The sequence below is a fragment of the Leopardus geoffroyi genome, chromosome C3 (genome assembly GCF_018350155.1).
Source record: "Leopardus geoffroyi isolate Oge1 chromosome C3, O.geoffroyi_Oge1_pat1.0, whole genome shotgun sequence".
Lineage (NCBI taxonomy): Eukaryota > Metazoa > Chordata > Mammalia > Carnivora > Felidae > Leopardus > Leopardus geoffroyi.
In genome coordinates, this window is record NC_059338.1 from 55011697 (window position 1) to 55032376 (window position 20680).

At 36.3% G+C, this 20680-nt stretch overlaps 1 protein-coding gene across 14 annotated transcripts in view; it reads right to left on the bottom strand.

Annotated features, from left to right (window-relative positions):
• DNM3 (dynamin 3) overlaps window positions 1-20680 on the bottom strand; it is a 559650-nt gene that overhangs the window by 109151 nt on the left and 429819 nt on the right. For all 14 annotated transcript variants that reach the window (XM_045452915.1, XM_045452913.1, XM_045452909.1 and 11 more), the window contains one exon: window positions 41-152. In XM_045452915.1, coding sequence (XP_045308871.1) covers window positions 41-152 — 112 coding nt within the window. The remainder of the gene's footprint in view (window positions 1-40; window positions 153-20680) is intronic.

Consider the following 20680-nt stretch of genomic DNA (forward strand, 5'->3'; position numbering starts at 1 on the left):
ATGGTTAATAATTGTAAAATAATAGTTATATGCAACTTACTAAAGATTTATCAGGATAAACCCCAGCTCTTAGTAGAGATGCCTTCCAGCTGTCCACATCCTCCTGTGAGTCACATGCCAGCTCAAGGAAGCGATAGTCTTTGTATACATTCCTGGAATTAAAAAAAAATCATACTTTCAGTTCTGAACCAAATTCAAAATGATTTTATATCGCTGCAGACAACGATGATACAAATGACAGTCCATGTGGATACTTCTCTGACAGTCACTGGAGGAAAACAAAAGCAATTCACTGTATTTAAAATAATTAGCACATTCCTATATTATTATATAATCCTTTTTAAACTTTAAGGAATTCAGAGCCCCTTGTACTGCTAAGCAATAAGCAGTGAAGGAAACGCAAATGCTCTCAATATGACACACTGGATGCCAAGTGAGAGGTGTTCCAGGGGAATGGATTTGCTGTTGCCTAGTGATTAATCGATTTTCTGAAACTATTTTATAAGTCTAAATGGCTCATAAAACTGTAAAAGGTATGGCAATAATCTTACAAACTTAAAACACTAAATTCGATTCAAAACAGAAAGGCTCATCGATACTGTGAAATAAAAAAACAAAACATCAACCAGTATTTAACAGAGTGAAATACCTATAAAGTGCATATTTACAACTGGGACAATCCTGTAATTTTCTTTCTTTTCCTAACAATAAAAGGATACATAAGATGAAATACATGCCCATTTAGAAAGATTTGGAAACTAGATAAAAGTCTAAAAATGGTGACAATCATCCATTTCCCACTGTTGATAGATAAACATTTCTTTATACTCTTGTTCTATCAATGTTTCACACAGTTGAGGTCTCCTCTATCCACTTCTGTCTCCCTTTCTCTCTCTCTCAATTTTGTGTCTTTATTACTATTATTACATTATGGCCATTTACTTATGCCATTACATCTTCATAAACATCAAATTAGAATGGTATAATATTCATTAATATAAATGTATGATAATCTACTTAACCTCTTTAAATATTAGATAATTAAGTAATTTCTTTTTTTATAATCATAAATAATGCTTAAGTGAGTATTTTTATCCATAAGCCTTTCACATCTACTAATATTATTTTCTGAGGATGGATTCCTATAAAAAAGTTACAGGATCAAAATTACAGTCATTTTTTAAGATACTCATATGCATTATCAATCACCTTTCCAGCAGAGATCATCCAATTTACATGGATATTAATGGTATACAAAAATTTAAAGTCTTTTTCTCTTCTTATTCTATCCCAAGGTATTCTCACTTATGCCTAAGAGCCTTAGTTTATACTGAAACTCAGATAGCTAACAAATTTATCTCTTTTGCCCAGGACTGTCCTAGATTCACAGTGTTTACTGACTCCTCCACTTGAGTATCTCAAGGGCACATTGACATGAATGACTGAATTGGTGATTTTAACTTGACTTCCCTACCTTTCACACTCTTATACCCTCTTCATAAACCACCTAAAAGTGTACTTCCTGTACGCTGACCACCATCTCACTGCCACCCTCCCTCAAACATTACAGTAGCCTCCTCACATGGCTCCTTTAAATTTGCTCTCCACACTTGGGGCGCCTGAGGGGGCTCAGTCGGTTAAGTTTAAGTGTCAGACTTTAGCTCAGGTCATGATCTCACAGTTCGCGGGTTCAAGCCCTGAGTCGGGCTCTGTGCTGACAGCTCAGAGCCTGGAGCCTGCTTCGGATTCTGTGTCTCCCTCCTCGCTGTCCCTCCCCTACTTGTGCTCTGTCTCTCCTTTTCTCTCTCAAAAACAAAACAGTGTGGAGTGCTCTCCACACTGAATCCTCGTGATCCCCTGAAAATGTGAATCAGATATTTTTACCCATGGAGTAAAACGCTCCATTAGTCACCTGCTTTTAGGGAAGGACTATACTCTATCATGGCCTATAAAACCCTGCAGTCTGGCCCCTTACTGTTACCCTCCTCTCCAGCTTCTTTTCACACTCTGCTCTCCTTTGCTTTTTCTGCTCCAGCCATGCTGACTGTCTTTGGCTTCCTCAAATGTGCCATGCCTACTCCCAAGGTCTTTGAATACACTGCTCTCTGCCTGTAGTTCTTTTTCTCTTCCCTCCTTGCACAGTTAATGCTTATTCTTTCTTGGAATCTCAGATCATATTTCTATTCACCTTTCCTTCATATATTAATTACAGTTGTGAATTCAGAATTATAGGAGTTATTTTATTTATTTATTTATTTATTTATTTATTTATTTATTTATTTATTGTCTATCTTTCCAACTAGCCCACAAGCAACATTAGGACAGGGAATGCATCATTTTCATGTTTATTATTTTATTCCCAGGGGATTCTGGAAAGATGATGACTTAATTGTGCTCTGCTTCCTCTCCACTTCTAACTTAGGTCAAACACATCCTTTTTTCTTAAGTCAAGTAGATATCAGGACTGGTATTCAGGTAGAGGGTGTGAACTAGATAGTTGTACTTTCTTGCTCTGTGCTGAACAAAGCTGTGGGGACACAGCAAGAAAAGTCTAAGGCAAGGACCAGCACGTAGGAGCTCTTTGGTAGGGCTGTCCTTCAATGATCACAGGATCTTGGGTGTGCCTGAGTTTTCTCTACCCTAATGCAGAAGAAAGGCTACCTCCTGGTGTCTCAATGGGTAACTGGCAACTTGCATATTTTGGGCCATGATGACTGAGATGTCTGTGCCCTCCCACCTTCATAGGACCAGTCCACTTGAAGTATCCACCAGTTGGACCTGCGCCACAATGAACAAAGGAAAATAAAAGGGCATCTAATAAGGAGGTATAATAGCCAGAGACAGCATGAATGAAGAGAGAAATCAGAACAGTATATCAATACCGAACTGTCAGGGGAAGCAGAAGAATAGTATTTGAAGAGGTAGAAGTACAACATTAAGAAAAAGCTTCCTGGAACTAGACAAAAGATTTTAAGTTAAAATATTTAGTAGATGGAGGAGAGGATAATGAATGCTGAAACCAGAACTGGTAGGGTTCACGATCTAGTAGGAGAATTTTAAAAACTGAAAAGAGAGAGAAGTTATGAAAGTGTGGAGGAAAGACCCAGAACATCTAACCTGTAAATAAAAGGAGATTCAGAAAAAGAAAAGGAAGGTGAGGGGAGAAAAATAATTAGAAAAAGAAACTACTGTTTATAAAAGAATCTTATCCTGGTTTTTAGAAAGATCTGAATCTACACATTTTAAGGGCTGTTTCATGTATACTTGATGAGCAAAGATACCACATGGACATATGTTAATACAATTCTTGAGCTCTGAGATAAAGAAAACATGTTCAAGTCTTCTGTAAAGAGACAGCAAGTTGCTTAGAAAGAAGAAAGAATTAGACTGGCACTGACTGAACGCTCAAAAGGTAGAAGGCAATGAAGTAACACTCATGGACTCTTAAGAGGCTGCAGAGACCTACAACTGGCTGGGCTATCACCACGCACCTCACCTGTGGGAGTTGCCTAAGCAGGGATGAAGTTACAACAGCACCAAATGAACTCGCAGAGCATGTTCAAGATGAGGGAAGACAAAGAGGAGAAAAACAGTGGTGAGCAACAGCACTGGCGACATCCACAGAGTCAAATAAAAATAAATAATGATAGCCCATCTGAGAATATGCAGCGTAAGGGCTAACGAAAGACTCTTAAAGTAAAAGAGACACACTGTGACAGGAATTCAAATAGTCTAAAGGTTGGGGGAGGGTAGGAGGAAATAAAAAATGCTCCCCAGGTCTTCTCTGATGGGTGCAGGCGCAGAGAGTAGGGCAGCAAAGGGATCCCAGGGGTCTCACTGTTAAAAGTGGGTGTGGGGGGAAGTAGGAGAAGGAAGGGTTTGGAGGAGAAATATTTGGTAATTTACCTCATGGAATAATAGGGCTATGCACTGGTGATGAATGTAAATGTTAATGAAATAAAAAGTACAGAAAAAAAGGAGAAATTAATAGCCTTTTGATCAAGTAAAAAAAATTAAAAAAGGTAACAAAATAAGAAATTTTAATAAGATGGCAGGAATAAATTTAAGTATATTAATTATGAAATTAATGTCAGTAGACCGAATTCTTTCAGCTAGTCAGTTAAACTAGGTTTATAAAAGTTACATATTATTTGGAAAAATAAAGAAACAGGCAAAAAGAAATCAGGCACAAAACAAAGAAATACAAATTCAAGAATGGCAATATTAATAACAGACAAGATGGAATTTAAAAGTACTGAACAGGATAAGTAGTTTAAAAGCACTAAACAGAATAAATAGAAATATTATTATACAATAGTATAAAACACAATTTGTGAAGACTGGAAAATACTCATAAACCTTTTTTGCACCAAGTTACATAGTAGGTAAGGAAAGGAAGCAAATGCTATTAAAATTGCAAGATGAACTTGTAGTTATTATATGTATACAATTAGTTAAAATATAAATATAGAAAAAAAAAACTAATATGACTGCTTTCAAGTTGTGCAAATGTAATGGACCAAAGTAAGTAAGCAGATAGAAGATAAAGATTTTTCATTAGCCATAAAACATTTACAAAAATCACTCTTACACTTGCACCTACACACATACACAATGCCAACTTTAAGAAACTTTTAAAAAGAGAGATTATATAGATCACATTCTTTAATCAAAAAAGAAAAAAAAGAAAAAGAAAAAAAAAGAATTTCTAAAAAAAGAGACCAAAAAAAACCCTTAAAACATATTCTTAGATAATCCTTGTATTACAGAAGAAACCAAAATTAAAATTACAAATTATTTAGAAAGCAATAAAAAATATAAACACATTGTATGCAACCAATGGAACACAGTGAAGGCTACAGGAAAACTTAAGGCCTTAAATATTTTCATCATTTAGAGAGAGGAGGAAAAAAAGCCAATATTCAAAAAAGAGTTGATATTCATCTACGGGGATTATAAAGTTATGCTAAAAAAATAAGCCAAGAAGAGGAATTAACATAGATTAAAACCAAAATTAATAGGAAATATAAAAATAACATAAAGGATAAAGACGTCCACAAGAATTTTCCCCTTAGAAATAGATAATATAACACTAATTAAGGGAGAAAACAAAAGTATACAAGATCACAAATAAGAAAGGATAGGATACATAATCACAAATAATCGAGGAGATGGAAAAAATCAAATATTATATGCAAAAAAACCTATGGCAAAAGTAAGAGCCTAAAGGAAACTAATAATACTCTAAAAAATATAAATTACCAAAATTAACTCAAAACCCAAGTGGCTTTTACAAAACACTACTAGGCTATACTTCCAATAACTTAGATATGGGAGAATATTCCATTCATGTTAGGAGAAAGCCTAGAGACAACATAGGAATACATTTTTTAAATTAAGAAAATGGAAAAATCTTAATGAATAACATAAAATAAGATCTTCATAAATGGAAAGTCATATTTGACTGTGTTGTTTTGATTACTCTATGTTGTTAGGTCTTACAAAGTGACCACCAGTGCTAGTAGGTATTCAATTAATATTTATTGAATAATGAATATCATCACACCCATAAAAATACTGACCATCATCCTTAAAATACCTTTACAAATTTTATAATATAAAAGTGATTTTCCATCAAGGTTTAATATTTTTGCTAAGGGGGTGGGCATTTTTACACATTTATGCCAGTGATATTCTTTGTTCTGATTTCATTAAGACATTTTTTTGTCTATTATTGGAATGATTTCTTTTAATTACCATTTACCTGACATATCTTTGCCCCTTCTTTTACTTTTATCCATTTGCTTTACTGTTAAAAAAGATATATTGGTTATAAATGCCAACAGTATAGTTGGGTTTTATTTTTCATCCCAATCTGAAAAGCACCGCCTATGATTAGGAAAGTTTGAATCATGTTTATTTCTTGCCATTGCTGTATGCTTGGTTTTAGTTTTGTCATTTTGATAAATGCTCCTTACTATTTCCGTTGCATATGTTGATTAATGAACTGTCTTTTTGGCTTCTATATTTTTTTAGTGGCTTTCATTTCTACAAGTAAATGATTACTTTCTTTCTTTCTTTCTTTCTTTCTTTCTTTCTTTCTTTCTTTCTTTTGAAACTAATTATCTTTAGGTCTTCCAAATCATTCCTGAGTTCAATCATATATATATAATATATACAAATTATATATAATATATAAATATATATAAATATTAATATTAATATATAAATAAATATAAATAAATATAAATAAATATAATATATATAAATTCCTTTTTGAGGAATTTAGAAGTATTTACTTCCTGCCACTTTATCTCCTGCATTTGCTAATCTACCTAGAAATACTGACCTAGAATATTATTTCTGAATTATTGTTTTCACATCTCTTTAAGAATCTTTTTGTTTTTGTTTTAGTATTTTATTTTGTTACACTTAAGCAATTACTTAAATGGAGCTCTATATGTTTAACTTGAATAAATATTTATCATCAGGCATTTTCCACCTGGACTTCCCCATTTGTAAATTCTTACTTGGATTCACTTTTTGAATTGGCTTCAAAGTAGAGTTGGCTATTTGGATTTTGTGTTGGCACAGTATCCACATTTCTTTCATTGATTCAGTAAGGAGAATAGAAGTTTCTTTTCGTTATCTTCCTGTTTAGCTCCATTTTTCCTAATCAAGGTAAAGCATGCAGTGGTTACTCATAACATTTCAATCCAGTTCGCTCCCATGAGTTTTGCAAATAGTTGATTAACATTGCTACTTTCCATCTCCGTTGTATATGATCTTTTGGATATAGCAATGGATGGAGAAGGGTAAAAGAGAAGCTTCTAATTTTTCACTGTCTTAAAAAGAGAAGTCATCTCATTTAAACTCCATTAGCCCCTGCAAAATTGGTAACAGAGCTGTTTTACAGTTAGGAAACTGAGATTCAAAGAGATTAAGTCAAGATCACATAGCATACAAAAGGCACAATGTGGGCCAACCACAGTCCTTGGCATATGGCCTCTGCAAAACAAATATTTGTCAAATGAATGGAATGAATGAATAAATGAATGAATGAATGAACGAATGAACTATGGAATGAACTTGGACTGTGTTTATCTTTAAAACCAACTTTTTAATGTTTGATAGAATCCTTATCTTTCCACAGAAAACCTAAGATAAAGAAGTTTGAAGGGACAAAGCACAACCAGCAGAATGAGTACTTTTAATTAAAAGTGGGACATATTTAAAGGAAATATAGTCTCCAAGTACGAAGGTTTATTGTTGAAAAATTTGAAAGGTCGTATCTTTGCTACAGGGCAGAAAGGGTAATAGATTATCTTGATAGAAATCAAAATTCACCAGTTTTTAATTTTCTAATTACCTCTACCATAGCTTTTAAGCTACTACTTAAGTTTCCATTTGAGGCATTTCCACTGCACAGTATGACTCCATTTAAGATGTAAAAGGTATGGGGAAGGCAAATCTGGACAAATGCCATGGGGGTTCCTGGCCAGCTGGAAAGCACAGAAAGTAGCGAGGGTGCAGACTTTCCACATTCTCTAAGCAGATCTGAAGAATTCAGCTTTGGCCCATTGTCATTGACCTTTCTCCAGAGTATTTTCTTTCAGGGGCTCTTCACATGGAAAAATCTTGATTTTTTTTTTTCCCTCAAACGATAGCCAAATTCTTGAGAGGGAAAATAATTATCTGGTTGAAACATTAGAAGAGGGTCAAAGGCTTCTGGTGGCTTTGGCTGCTTCATTTTTACCCATTTTTGAAGCCTCATGTTAGGCTGTGTCTAGACATCCAAGAAGAGTTGGATACAGGTCTAAAACACTGAACGGAGCTGATTTACTGGAAGTCTCATAAATTCTGTGGATGTAGCTTCCAGGTTCTCACCACATGCTGTAGCTGTATAGATAACCCACAGCAATTTGTACTGACTGAATTTTTTTGTTTAGTCTATTTCAACTACCATCATGCAGATATGAGCTTCTGAATGATTTCACTACGAAATCAAGCTTAACTATGTGTTTTATAGTTTGAAAAATAAAAGTTACCTCAACATTAAAAATGAGCATGAGGAATTTTATCCCATAGGTAAAAGGCTTTTAAGTGCTACACTGAAGAGAACATGACCACATGATGGGTCCGTGTTTTGATTAGATGTATAACTTTCATTTACATGTCCTAAGAATGTCTTTAGGTATTAAAAATATAAAGTTTAATTTGTTTACCTATGGCAGCTCTTTAAACATCTGGGACCAGATATTATCTGTCCCTCAAGTCTTCTAAGTCTCCAAGCTGACCTTTCTGCCAATTTTTTCAAATGTTTCTCATATGAAGACATTTCTAGATAACACAATACTCTTATTACCCTTCTGTGGATTTGCTCTATTTAAAAAGGACTTTCTGAAAATGATGTGCCCACAACTGATCACAAATCTCCTGATACAATATTATCCAGATGGAAGGAAGAAATTTGGTGGAATTTTCCCCTACTTTCTGGACAAAAACTTTTACTAATGTAAGCAAATAGCATGTAGTAGAATATAGTAAAGACCATGAAAACACCTGTTGAAATCCAGACTGTGCCATTAATCATCCTATATGACACTGGGTAAGGTAACCTCTCTAAGTTTTAATGTACTCATCTATAAAATGGGGAAGATAGCATCTATCTCAGGCTTATAATGATAATAAAATAAGGTTACAAGTGTGACACACTTATTTACACAGTGCCCAGAATCAGGTAAATATGCAAGCAAAATATACACAATACAAAAACTACTATTATTCATTATTCTCACGGCCTTTAGGTCTTTTGGGCTTGACCTCCTATAAAACCAGACTTCTCCTGTACTGAATACGTACAGACTTTTAAAAAAAACCATAAAGTATAATTTATATTTGGCATTATTACTTTTCATTTGGTTAGTCTGGCACATTTCCCAATTTGCTCAGATGTTCTGAATTACAATTCTGGCAACTATCAGATTCACAATTCTTCCGGTTTTGTATTATCTGTATATTTATAATAACATAATATTCCCATGTCATTATCAAAGATATACTATAGAACTAAACAGACCTCAAAAGATCCCATGCCAGAGTTAATGTTCTGCTAACTGGTACCCATTGGTATCAACAGTAAAATGACACTTAATCACAAATCCATCATATTTGTACTACACTACCAAGTCATGTCCCTCTATTTTCTCTCATGTATATTCCAAAAGAGTATATCAAGATCTAATTACATATCTGCTAAATTCTATTAAAAAATTGAAGTCAGTTTGGCTCAACTTGTTTTTTAAGATTCGAAGCAAGTTCCTACTGACCACTGATTTCCTTTCTAAATATTTAACTATCAATTTTACAATTAATTATCAACTTGCAGAGCAGAGCACTGATGACAAACTCATCAATCAAAATTTCCGTTTGGTCATCCTTTTTGAAAATCTGAAAAACCACCTCCATTGTGGGCTTTTACTGACCCACTCACTGATCTATCATGTTCCCACTCATCATCAGGTTCCTTATGTCTTTACTTCTGTGCAGACTCAGTTCAGTACTATAACTACTATCTTGCAAACCTTTAACTCCCTTTCCTGTGTTTCCCTTCACCATTTTACTTACCTAATAAAACTCTGACTGAATTATTTCCTTACTGAGTTCCTACATCCAGGTTTCTAAATAATGCAAGAGAAAAACTATACAATTGTGCTTATTGCACTCCAAATTTATAACTACAAATATCAAATGGGCACCTAACTTTCCCAGACCTCCCTACTATAATTCTGTAGTCAAAATGGTTTATCACTATACTAATTACTATATAACTTTTCCTCCATTAAATCTATAATATGCCCTTTGCCACTAACACTTGGCTGATAATCTTGCTTCATACTTCATAGGAAAAACATATACAATCTGATGAGAATGATCTATATTCTTTCCACCAAATACACCAGACTACCTGCATTTGCAACCACAGACTCTGTCTTTCTCTTGTACAAGGAAAGGCCAAAACCTCAACTTATATACTGAGTTCCCTCTCTTCTAATGTCTTTATGAACATCCTACAATCATTCCCTTTTTCTTTTACTTCCACAATTGCCTCTTTTCTACTATTGGATCATTCATATGGCATAGCAAGCATCTTAAAACACACACACACTTTCTCTTGACCCTTTCCACACCCTAAGAATTGCCCCCATTTCTATTTGCTTTTACAGCAAAACTCCTTGAGTTATCTTGAATCATTTTCTCTATTCTCTCCTTTATCATTTCCCCCACAATTCCCCCCAGTGAGATTTGTGATCCTACTACTTTATAGACACAGTTCTTATCAAGGTCATGTGATCTACATCTTCCCACAGCAAATGTTCAATTCCCTATCTTCATGTTACTTTGCAGCATCTGATATATTGACCACTCCCTCTGTCTTCAGTCATTTTCTTCTCAAGACTTCTGTAATACCACATTTTCCTGACTTCCATACTTCTACATCACTGACTATAGCTTCTTAATCTCTTCTGATGTCTCCTCTTCTTTTGTTAGACTTTTAAATTCTGGGAGTGCCCCAAGCTCCTTCAGTGGTCTATTTCCCTCAATCTGTGCTTTTGCCAAGGTGATCTTCCCTATCTGGGAACCTTAAATACTATTGACATGAAGATAACTCCAGATCTTTACAGACTCCTATATCTAAGCCACTATCTTCTCTCATTTGGATGACATCTCTTTGATATCTTTCTTGCTCCACTCTCCACACAGAAGCCACCATGATCATATATTATATCCCCACACTGTTTAAAATCCTCCAATGACTGTGCACTGTAAGTAGGAAAAAATTCAAACTTTTAACCACTGGTTTATCTTTCCAATCCTCATCTTCCCTTGTTTATGCTCCTCCAACTGCAATATAAGTTCAATAATGGAACTTTAAATGTTCATCAATGTATTTCTGGCATTTACATCATACAGTAGGTACTTAATAACATTTGTTGGCTGACTGGCTACTATTTAGGCCTTTTGTCAACATCCAAAATACTTCAAAGACTGTTGACAATGAATTAATGATACCAAGATGGTACATTATCATAAATTAAGAATCAAACCTGTGAATTCAATAATACTAGTTTAATAAAATAGGGCTCAGAATTATTTTTATATCTTATGGAAAATATTCCTGATTTCTTGTACTGAAGATAAAAAAGCACTGCACTAAAACTAGAAATTATGACAAAAGTTAAATTATGATAAAATTTCCAGTTAAAGTAGAAATTATGATAAAAGTTAAACCACAAAACCACTTAAAATAAAGCTTCCCCCAAAACTTGTGTCAAATTGCAACTCAAAATTATAATAGACATTATTTGCTAAACACACAAAATAACATTACTCACTGGATTGAAACTCAGAACATGCAGCCAAACTTTTATTCAGAGGCAAAATCACAGTCATGTATGTTTTATTATTTAAAAAAAAAAAGGCAAAAATACATAGCATTGACTTTAAGGAGTTAGAAAATTGGAAAACTGGGGCGCCTGGGTGGCGCAGTCGGTTAAGCGTCCGACTTCAGCCAGGTCACGATCTCGCGGTCCGTGAGTTCGAGCCCCGCGTCGGGCTCTGGGCTGATGGCTCAGAGCCTGGAGCCTGTTTCCAATTCTGTGTCTCCCTCTCTCTCTGCCCCTCCCCCATTCATGCTCTGTCTCTCTCTGTCCCAAAAATAAATAAACGTTGAAAAAAAAAAAATTAAAAAAAAAAAGAAAAAAAAAAAAAAGAAAATTGGAAAACTAATCAAAGCAGAATACAGGATATAGTTAAGTTAGGACCTAATTATGGAAAATTAAACTATCATTGATAAATTTAAGAGTCTATTCTTTGATTAATCAAACAATGAAACAGCTCTGTCATATATAGTAAATATAAGATAAAAATAATCAAAATTAGAGATGATACATATGATTTAACAAAGAGAAGATTAAACTTTTTAGAGATGTTGAGTATACTTTTATGATAGTGGATTTATAAAGTATCAATGTTGGATATAATTTCTAAAACAATATGAAATCATAATTATAAAAGCTTACCTGACCAATATCCACAGGATAAATTGGAAACAAAATTAAAACTTTTATTCAAAACAGTTCTGATCTCAGAGAGTTTTATTGGTCTTTCTTTCCAAATTTTAAGAGAAAGATAGTTTTATGCAGGTCATGTCAGAAATATTAACAGACCAGTACACATTATAAATCTCCAAGAAATAAACCTGTTATGCATGACTCACCAAACTCACTTGACCCTAGGATCCTTTTTTCTTTGAATTTATCATTTTTAAGACCAAATTTTGGGATATGTTCCTATAAGTCAATCTCACTTATAAATGAAAATATAAATCTTTTAAAAAATATATTTGGAAATTGAATGTCACAAAATTTTTAAACATATGAACTTGAATACCTAAAACAATCTTGAGAAAGAAGAACAAAGCTACAGGCATCACGCTCCCTGATCAAAGCTATATTAAAAAGTTGCAGCAATCAGAACACTATGGCATTGGCCTAAAGATAACAGAAATCAATGGAACAGAGGAACTGAGATCCCAGAAATAAGCCCACATATATATGGCCAATTAGTTTATGGCAAAGGAGCTAAGAATATACAATGAGGAGAAAGGACTTAACTAAATGGTGTGGGTAAAACTGGACAGCTGCATACAAAAGAATGAAACTGGACCACTATCTTGCATTACACACAACAATTACTCTGAATGGATTAACACTTGAATGTAAGACCTAAAACCCTAGAAGAAAACATAGGTTGTAGGTAGCTATTTGACACTGCTTTTGGCAAGGATTTTTTGGATTTGACAACAAAACTGTATCAAACTAAAAAACTTCTGCACAAAGGTAACCATCAACAAAATGAAAAAGCAACCTACTGAATGGAAGAAAATATTCACAAATCATATATCTGGTATAGGATTAATGTCCAAAATATACAAAGAACTGATAAAACTCAATGGCAATAAAACAAAATGATAATCTGATTAAAAAATGACCAGAAGAGGGGTACCTGGGTGGCTCAGTTGGTTAAGCATCCAACTTCAGCTCAGGTCATGACCTCGTGGTTCATAGGTTAGAGCCCCACATAGGGCTCTGTGCTGACAACTCAGAGCCTGGAGCCTGCTTTGGATTTTGTGTCTCCCCTGCTCTCTGCCCCTCCCCTGCTTGCACTCTGTCTCTCTCTCTCTCTCTCAAAAATAAACATTAAAAAAAAATGATCAGAAGATCTGAATTATTTTCCAAAGTAGACATACAGATGGCCAGTAGGCACATGAAAAAGTGCTCAACATCATTAATTATCAGGGGAATGCAAATCAAAACCACAAGGAGGTAACAATTCACATCTGTTAGAATGGCTATTATCAAAAAGACAAGAAATAAGTGTTGGCAAGGGTTTGGAGAAGAGACAACCTCTGCGTATTGCTGGTGGGAATGTAAATTGTTGCAGCCACTATGGAAGACAGTATGGAAATTGCTCAAAAAATTAAAAATAGAACTATCATATGATCCAGAAATTTCACTTCTGGAATTGATCCAAAGAAAATGAAGACACTAACTCAAAAAAGGTATACGCACTTCCGTGTTCAATGTAGCATTATTTAGAATAGCCAAGATATGGAAGCATATATTCCTCTGCACAGGGAATGGGTGTAGGGGGGACAAAAGATACAAACTTTCAGTTATAAAATAAATAAGTCATGGGGATGTAATGCACATCATGGTGACTATAGTTATAATATTATATTGCATATTGGCAAGTTGCTAAGAAAATAAATCTTAAAAGTTGTCAACACAAGAAAAAATATTTTGTAACTATATATGGTGACAGATGTTAACTAAACTTATGATCGCTTTGTTACATAATATCAAATAATTATGTTGTACACTTGAAACTAATGAAACGTTATATGTCAATTATACCTCAAAAGAACAAAAATCCAGCTACCACGACTATGTAGGGTTTTTCCTAAAAAAATGTTCTATAAAGAGTTCTATCAAGAGACCACTTGCATTCAGCACCATGTATAAGCCGACCACTCACAAATCCCAGAGTTCCCCTCTAAGCTATAGTTGCATTCTGGATATTTCTATTTTCAGATCTTGGTTTTCTCTTAGATCTTTTCCTCTAAAGTTTCCTGGTATTAGTAAATGATATCTCTTCCCACCTAGGTGCATGTGCTGGATACCTAGGTGTCGTTTCTGACATCTTGTTCTTTCCCACCTCATTTCCAAGCAATCATTTCTGTCAGTGCACCCCCTAATAAACCTCCTTTACTCCATCTCCACTACCTCTGTGTACGTCCAGGTGACCATCACCTTTCACCTGGATGGCTGCAAAACCTCCTAACTTATGTATTTGCTCCATTCCTCGTCTCCATTCTACAGTCAAACATGACCTCATCAGTGGCTCCTCACTGCATTAGGATAAAGACCACCAACCTCAAAATGGCCTATAGGGTAGTAAATGACCTGGACCTCTTGCATGTTAGACTCTAGCTGTCAGTTACATGAGCACACAAAGCTTCTTCCTACTTAAGGGTCTTGGTATATACTGTTTACTCTGCCTGGAACAATCGTCCCTTCTCCCTTCACCTAGTCTCTATTTTTAGTCTTCTAGTGTTAGCTTTCACCACTCCTAAATTCCCCAAATGCTGGGGTCACTCTATTATAAATTCTCACAGAAGTTGTCATTAACAGTTGTAGGTAATTATTTGCTATCAGTCTCCTTCCTTATACTGTAAATTCCATGAGAGCAGAGAACATATTTCTCTTGTTCACAGAACTTAAGTATAGCACCCAGTACATAGAATATGCTCAGTAAATAATTGTGAATGCATGAAGGAATGAATAACTGAAGCAACCACCAATGACTGAATAGCTTACTGAAGCAACCACCAATGACTGAATAGCTTAGAGCACTTCATTTCCTTAAAATATATTTGTCTTATAAATTTCATATATTGAAAAATAAAAATAAAAATAAATTACTTGAGAGAATTCCAAAAAAATAAAATAAAACATATTTGTCTTTGGCTTTCAAGATCAGCCTCAAAGATCAGAAACAGGGAGGCAGAGAATCTCAAGCAGACTCCCTGCTGTTAATGCAGAACTTGAGCTCACAAGGTTGAGATCATGACCTAAGCCAATACCAATAGTCGGAGGCTTAACGGACTGAGCCACCCAGACGCCCCTCAATGCAACAATTTTAAATTGGAGTTTGGCTGTTGTCTATTGACTCAAAGTGTTATGATTCATTGCCAAAGGGACAAGTTCCTTTAGCCTGACTTGACTTGATAGTCAGTCTTTCGATACTTCCTTTTCTCAACTTAGTAAAGAGCTAATTAATTAATTAAAATTTGAAAAAAAATTTTTGTTTTAGTTTTTAAGGAAAAAAATATTTTAACACATAAGAGCATTGCAAAACACATTTACTGTAAGTGCAGCTGCAGAATCAGCTGAGTCACCACCAGTCCTGACTTTCTCTGGCTGCCAATGGCCACAGCACCAGGTCTGTGTCAGCGTTAATCACAGTCATGAGCGAAGAGCTAAATGTGTGAGTTTTGGTTGTAAGTGTGGGGTCTTATTTATGATGAAAAAGATCATAAAGAAGGCAGATTACAATTTAAGTGGTGGAAATTCTTACGATGTAGAATATTTAATACCTAAATATTCTTCCTCACACCCAGATGCTAATGTCATGCTGATGTAACATAAATTAAGAAGGTATTCAAAGTAAAAATAGGAAGGTTTGCAGTGACTTGTTAGTGGGAACTTGATCTCCTGGCTTCTTGTGGGGCTTTTGGCTCCTGGCCTCTTTTCTCCAGACTTCATTGTTTCCTCCCCAAAAGAGGAGGAGAACTGACTGGTTTGATTAGTGAGTTATAAAAGAGAAATTGAGCAAGCTTGCGCCCGCAGGACACATGCATTTCTCTCCCGTTCCAAGAAGCTGTGCTGAGTGCTGCCCTGTGGTGGAGGCCTGTGGTTGCTCTGCTGGGGCTGTGATCGCTGGGGGCTGAACTATTAGCAAGACATGTGGCCACAGATCTCCAGCCGTTTGTTCATGCCTTATCTGTTTGTTTCCTGGGCCTCTGAGAACAGCAACAACAGCACATTTTAACTAGAGAGGGCAAGAAAAGTGTGCGGTTTATTGACCCCTTAAAATTCCAACAGTGAGGAGTGGCTTTGAAGAAAGGGTACTGGATTTGGTTTCGGATGGGTTAAACAGGAAGTGACAGAAGGCCTTAGGAGTGAAAATGCCCAGTAGGCAGTTGGGGATGTGGAACTGGTGTCTCGGGATAATGAATACTAAGCATACTACATGTGGCTGTGATGCTGGGTGCCATGTGAGTTTGTTTATTTTATTTTAATACAGCTTATTAGCTTCGTTAAGCCTTTTCCCATAGGAGAACAACCAAACAGCCACAGGTCCTGTGTCCACTTGGGCATAACCAATAGCAGGCAAATGAGCCAGTATTACAATATCATTAAAAAAAAAATTGTTGTTGCAATCCAAACTTCATTTAGCCCAGAGCAACGAAAGACTTTAGAAGGGAATAAAAGGCAACTGGTGAAGAAAGCAGAGAAAGAACCACAATTATTCTCAGTCTGTCTCATTTCTTAGGTCAGAAGAGGTTGTGGTAATGATCTGCTTAAGCTCAGCATTTCTAAAATCTGAGGAATACGTATAGAGTGGCTATTGACCCCTCCACGCCATGCCTTATCATGCGCTAGGAAAGATTGCTGCCCAGTCTACATTAGCCTGGCCTCATTCCCTTCAGCATTTGTTATTTGAGAGTCACCCCCTGTGGGACCTTTCATTTGAGTAACTGAATAACTAATAATAATTATTATTATATGAATTTTTAAAGAACTCATTTTGAAAGACCTAAAGAATAAGATTTATGAGGAACCAACAACACAGGAGAAGTGACACCTGATTCCAGAAGGCAGAGTGTTGATCAATAAGCCAAAAAAACAAAAACCAAAAAACCAAAAAAAACCCCAAAAACCAAAAACCAAACAAAAAACCCCAACAACTATGAGATAATATGGAGTTATGAATTCATGCTAGCCCTGTAACACCTAGAGAGAGTTTGATGAGAATTCTTAAAACCTAGGATTAGGCTGAGGATATTGGTGTAAATTTAGCAGTATGGAGATACTGCGAAAGTGAACAGGGTAGAAGGAATTTTTAAAAAAATGAAAGGGGCTGGCATGGTTGTGGTATGAATGGTTTTACACAATGGCTCTCCACAAAATTAGCCTTTCAAATTATTTTTAAATGACTATTTGTTGATATGATGATGATGATGATGATGGTGGTGGTGATGATGATGTCAAGTTCTATCAAAGTCAGTTTCTTGAAGTTATTTTGGAAAGTTTTATATATATCTTTATCATGTAAAAAAAAAAAAAGGTTTTCAGGCCTCTGTTCTCTCTGAGGCTAAAAAAAGATGTCCTGGGTGCACTGGGGAAGTTTGGGCCGCTCTGTGAACAGGGCCACAGGAGATGGGCTCTGACACCCCGGCCCTCCCCAGGCTATCAGCACTGCCCACATTCTGGCTCAGCAGCACCTCACTGGTTCCCCCTCAGTGAGACCAGGATTGGGGTGAGCAGTGTACAGTGAAAATCAAATACAATTGTTTAAGTCCCCAAATCCATTCACACACGTCAGTCTTCTTATTGCAAACAGTTTGTAAAGATCTGGTCTGCAGGAAGCTTGGCTATTCAGTGACTTGTTTGTGGATGCCATTTTAGGTACACTCAGCATAATGGATAGAAGTGACTCTTCAAAGAAAATAAATCAGACTGGAAAAAATCTAGCACTTCAATGGCAACCTGTATCTTGAGTGAAAGTAACATTTAAGCAGAAAGTGGTGGTGATGATAATGATGACAACAGTGATGAAGGTGATGGTAATGGTTCTATGGCCAGGGGTCCATCGCATGCCATTTCACCTTTCGGGCCTTCCCACGCATGTTACCACTGCCCCCTTGTCTTCATCGCCATTTGGAGAACTTCCCCTATCCTTGCAGCCTTGACTCATACGTTCCCTCCTCTGAGTCTTCTCTCAGGTAGCATTAATTGCTGACATTACTCTCTCCTTTGTGCTCCCATAATGCCCTACTTATCCATCCTTTGATTTGAACTATAACTGCCTTCTATTTATGAAAGTTATTACTCCCAAGAGTTGGCAAAAATATAAACAATGTCAGAGGTGATTTATATCAAAACATGGGTGAAAGACCCATAACGGACTGATAATAACAGGAGAGATTTTTTAAAAAGTTTTTAAGTTTATGTATTTATTTTGAGAGAAACAGAGAGAGAGGGAGAGAGAGAGACAGAAAGGGGACCCTAAGCAGGCTCCACATCCTCAGCGCAGAGCCCAGTTTGGGGCTTGAACTCACAAATCATGAGACCATGATCTGAGTTGAAATCAAGAGTCGTACCCTTCACCAACTGAGCCACCCAGGAGCCCCAGAGAGACTTTGAAATACACCTTTCAACCTCAAAGTCTGTATTAAGGAAAACTTCCTTTCTAGGTATCTCCATAAAAGATAACAGAAGAATGGGTGAATTATGTATCTGGTTACACGACATGTCATTCTATATAATGGTACTTATAGTATTCATTTATTGATTGATTCAATAAATCTTTGTTGAGAAGCTATGTGCCAGGAATCGTGCTAGGCCCTGAAGGACACATGATGATTAAGATGGACAAGTTCCCTTGCTTGTATTCTGGCACTATGTATAAAAGTTGATAGTGAACAGAATGCAAAGACACTAGCAATCAATTATTTAGACTCCACTGTCAAGGTATCAAGTAAATCCTAATGTCCCGACGGCATTTCCCTCTTCCCCCTGAACAACAAAACAAAAAACAGACATCTGTTTTATTCTAGTGAGTGTCATCACTTTAACAATTACTCAAAGACCAAAAATAATTCATAACCCAGATAAAGGAAATCTTTACAAAGCTCCTAGTGGTTTTTAAAAAATTGCTCTTTAAAAATGTACACTACAAAGAAGTTTTTGACCAGACAGCTGTTTCAAAGAACCATGATTTCATGTTCTAAGACTAACTTTAAAATTGAGATGTCTTTGCCTTCCAGGAAAACTCAGCAGCTGTGGAGATTATTGCACTTCTCTTTCTTTCACATTTTACTGGATTTAATTTTAAGGGGGAAAAAAGATAAAAAAGAGAAAATTGCATGCAACACAGAACAAAACCTATTGCAAAACAAGCAACTGTGCTTTTTTTTAACTACAGGAACACAAAGGCAACCCCAGATCTCTTTTTAGCTGGGGAAGAAGACAGCTTAGCTCTTTCTTAGTGAAATTTACCTCTTTCTTTGCTAAACTCAGAAAATGACCCCCTCCGTCTCAATAAAAACAAGGTGAACCTGGTTTCCTAGAAGAATAGAAAGTATTAACTAAAATGGCTTCAGGAAGTAGCAAGAGGGAATTGGTTATGAAGAATATAAGTAGGTGCTGCCTTGTACTCTTTACTGGTCAAGTCTTGCCAACCATTGTACCCAATTCTGGAATCCAACTAAAGAGATGTGGCCCATTCATGAAGGAGCTGGGGGGAGCCTCCGAAGTAACTAAAAGAGAGGCAGATGAAGTTAAAAGGCCAGGGAAGATGAACCTAATAGGCAAAGCACTGTTGGCCAAAAGTATGAAGCCCCTTCCTTTTAGCCATTGCCACTGAGGGAAAAAAATGAAAGGAAACTAACAACAAGGCCCAGAGACATGAGGAAGAATTTTCCAGTAATTCAAACAAACCTCTGATAATCAGATCTCCCTAGGTGGCTACCAAGGATCTAAGGTGGCTAGTACCTGGGAAGGAAGAAAGTCTGGAGTAAACCGATGCAGGATGATGCCATGCTGCTGGAGCTGAGTAGGCATAAAAACAGGTCTGACCCAAAGGTGAAGGCTAAAGCCTGAGACAGCCGCAGAAGCTCTTGGGGTACAGGGGTTGGAGGACTGCACTTTTCTTCTCCCTCCATTTGAGGGACACATATCGGTTTCCACTGGGGGTGAAGTTACCAGATAAGAAGGATGAACTGTATTTATAAATAAGGCATCTGAGACTATCTCCAAGTAGAGATAAGCCTAGCACCCCAGCGGTGTAACAAAAGATGCTTCCCAATAAATTCAGAGAGACTTTTTTTTTTTTTTTTAACGTTTATTTTATTTTTGGGACAGAGAGAGACAGAGCATGAACGGGGGAGGGGCAGAGAGAGAGGGAGACACAGAATCGGAAACAGGCTCCAGGCTCTGAGCCATCAGCCCAGAGCCCGACACGGGGCTCGAACTCACGGACCGCGAGATCGTGACCTGGCTGAAGTCGGACGCTTAACCGACTGCGCCACCCAGGCGCCCCTCAGAGAGACTTTTAATATGTGGAGTAAGTTAGCAGGTATGTCCTACCCATAATATCCTTATCCCTTCTCAAAACTTTTACCAGTCAATGTTTCTGGCAGTTTCATTCTTTGGAGTCTTGAGAGCTTTAGGTTTCTACAAGAATCTGCACGATGTGACAGAAAGAGCATAGATTTTGGAATCAGAGAAATTCAAACTCTGGAATTTGTTAATTATGTTTTAGTTTTGTG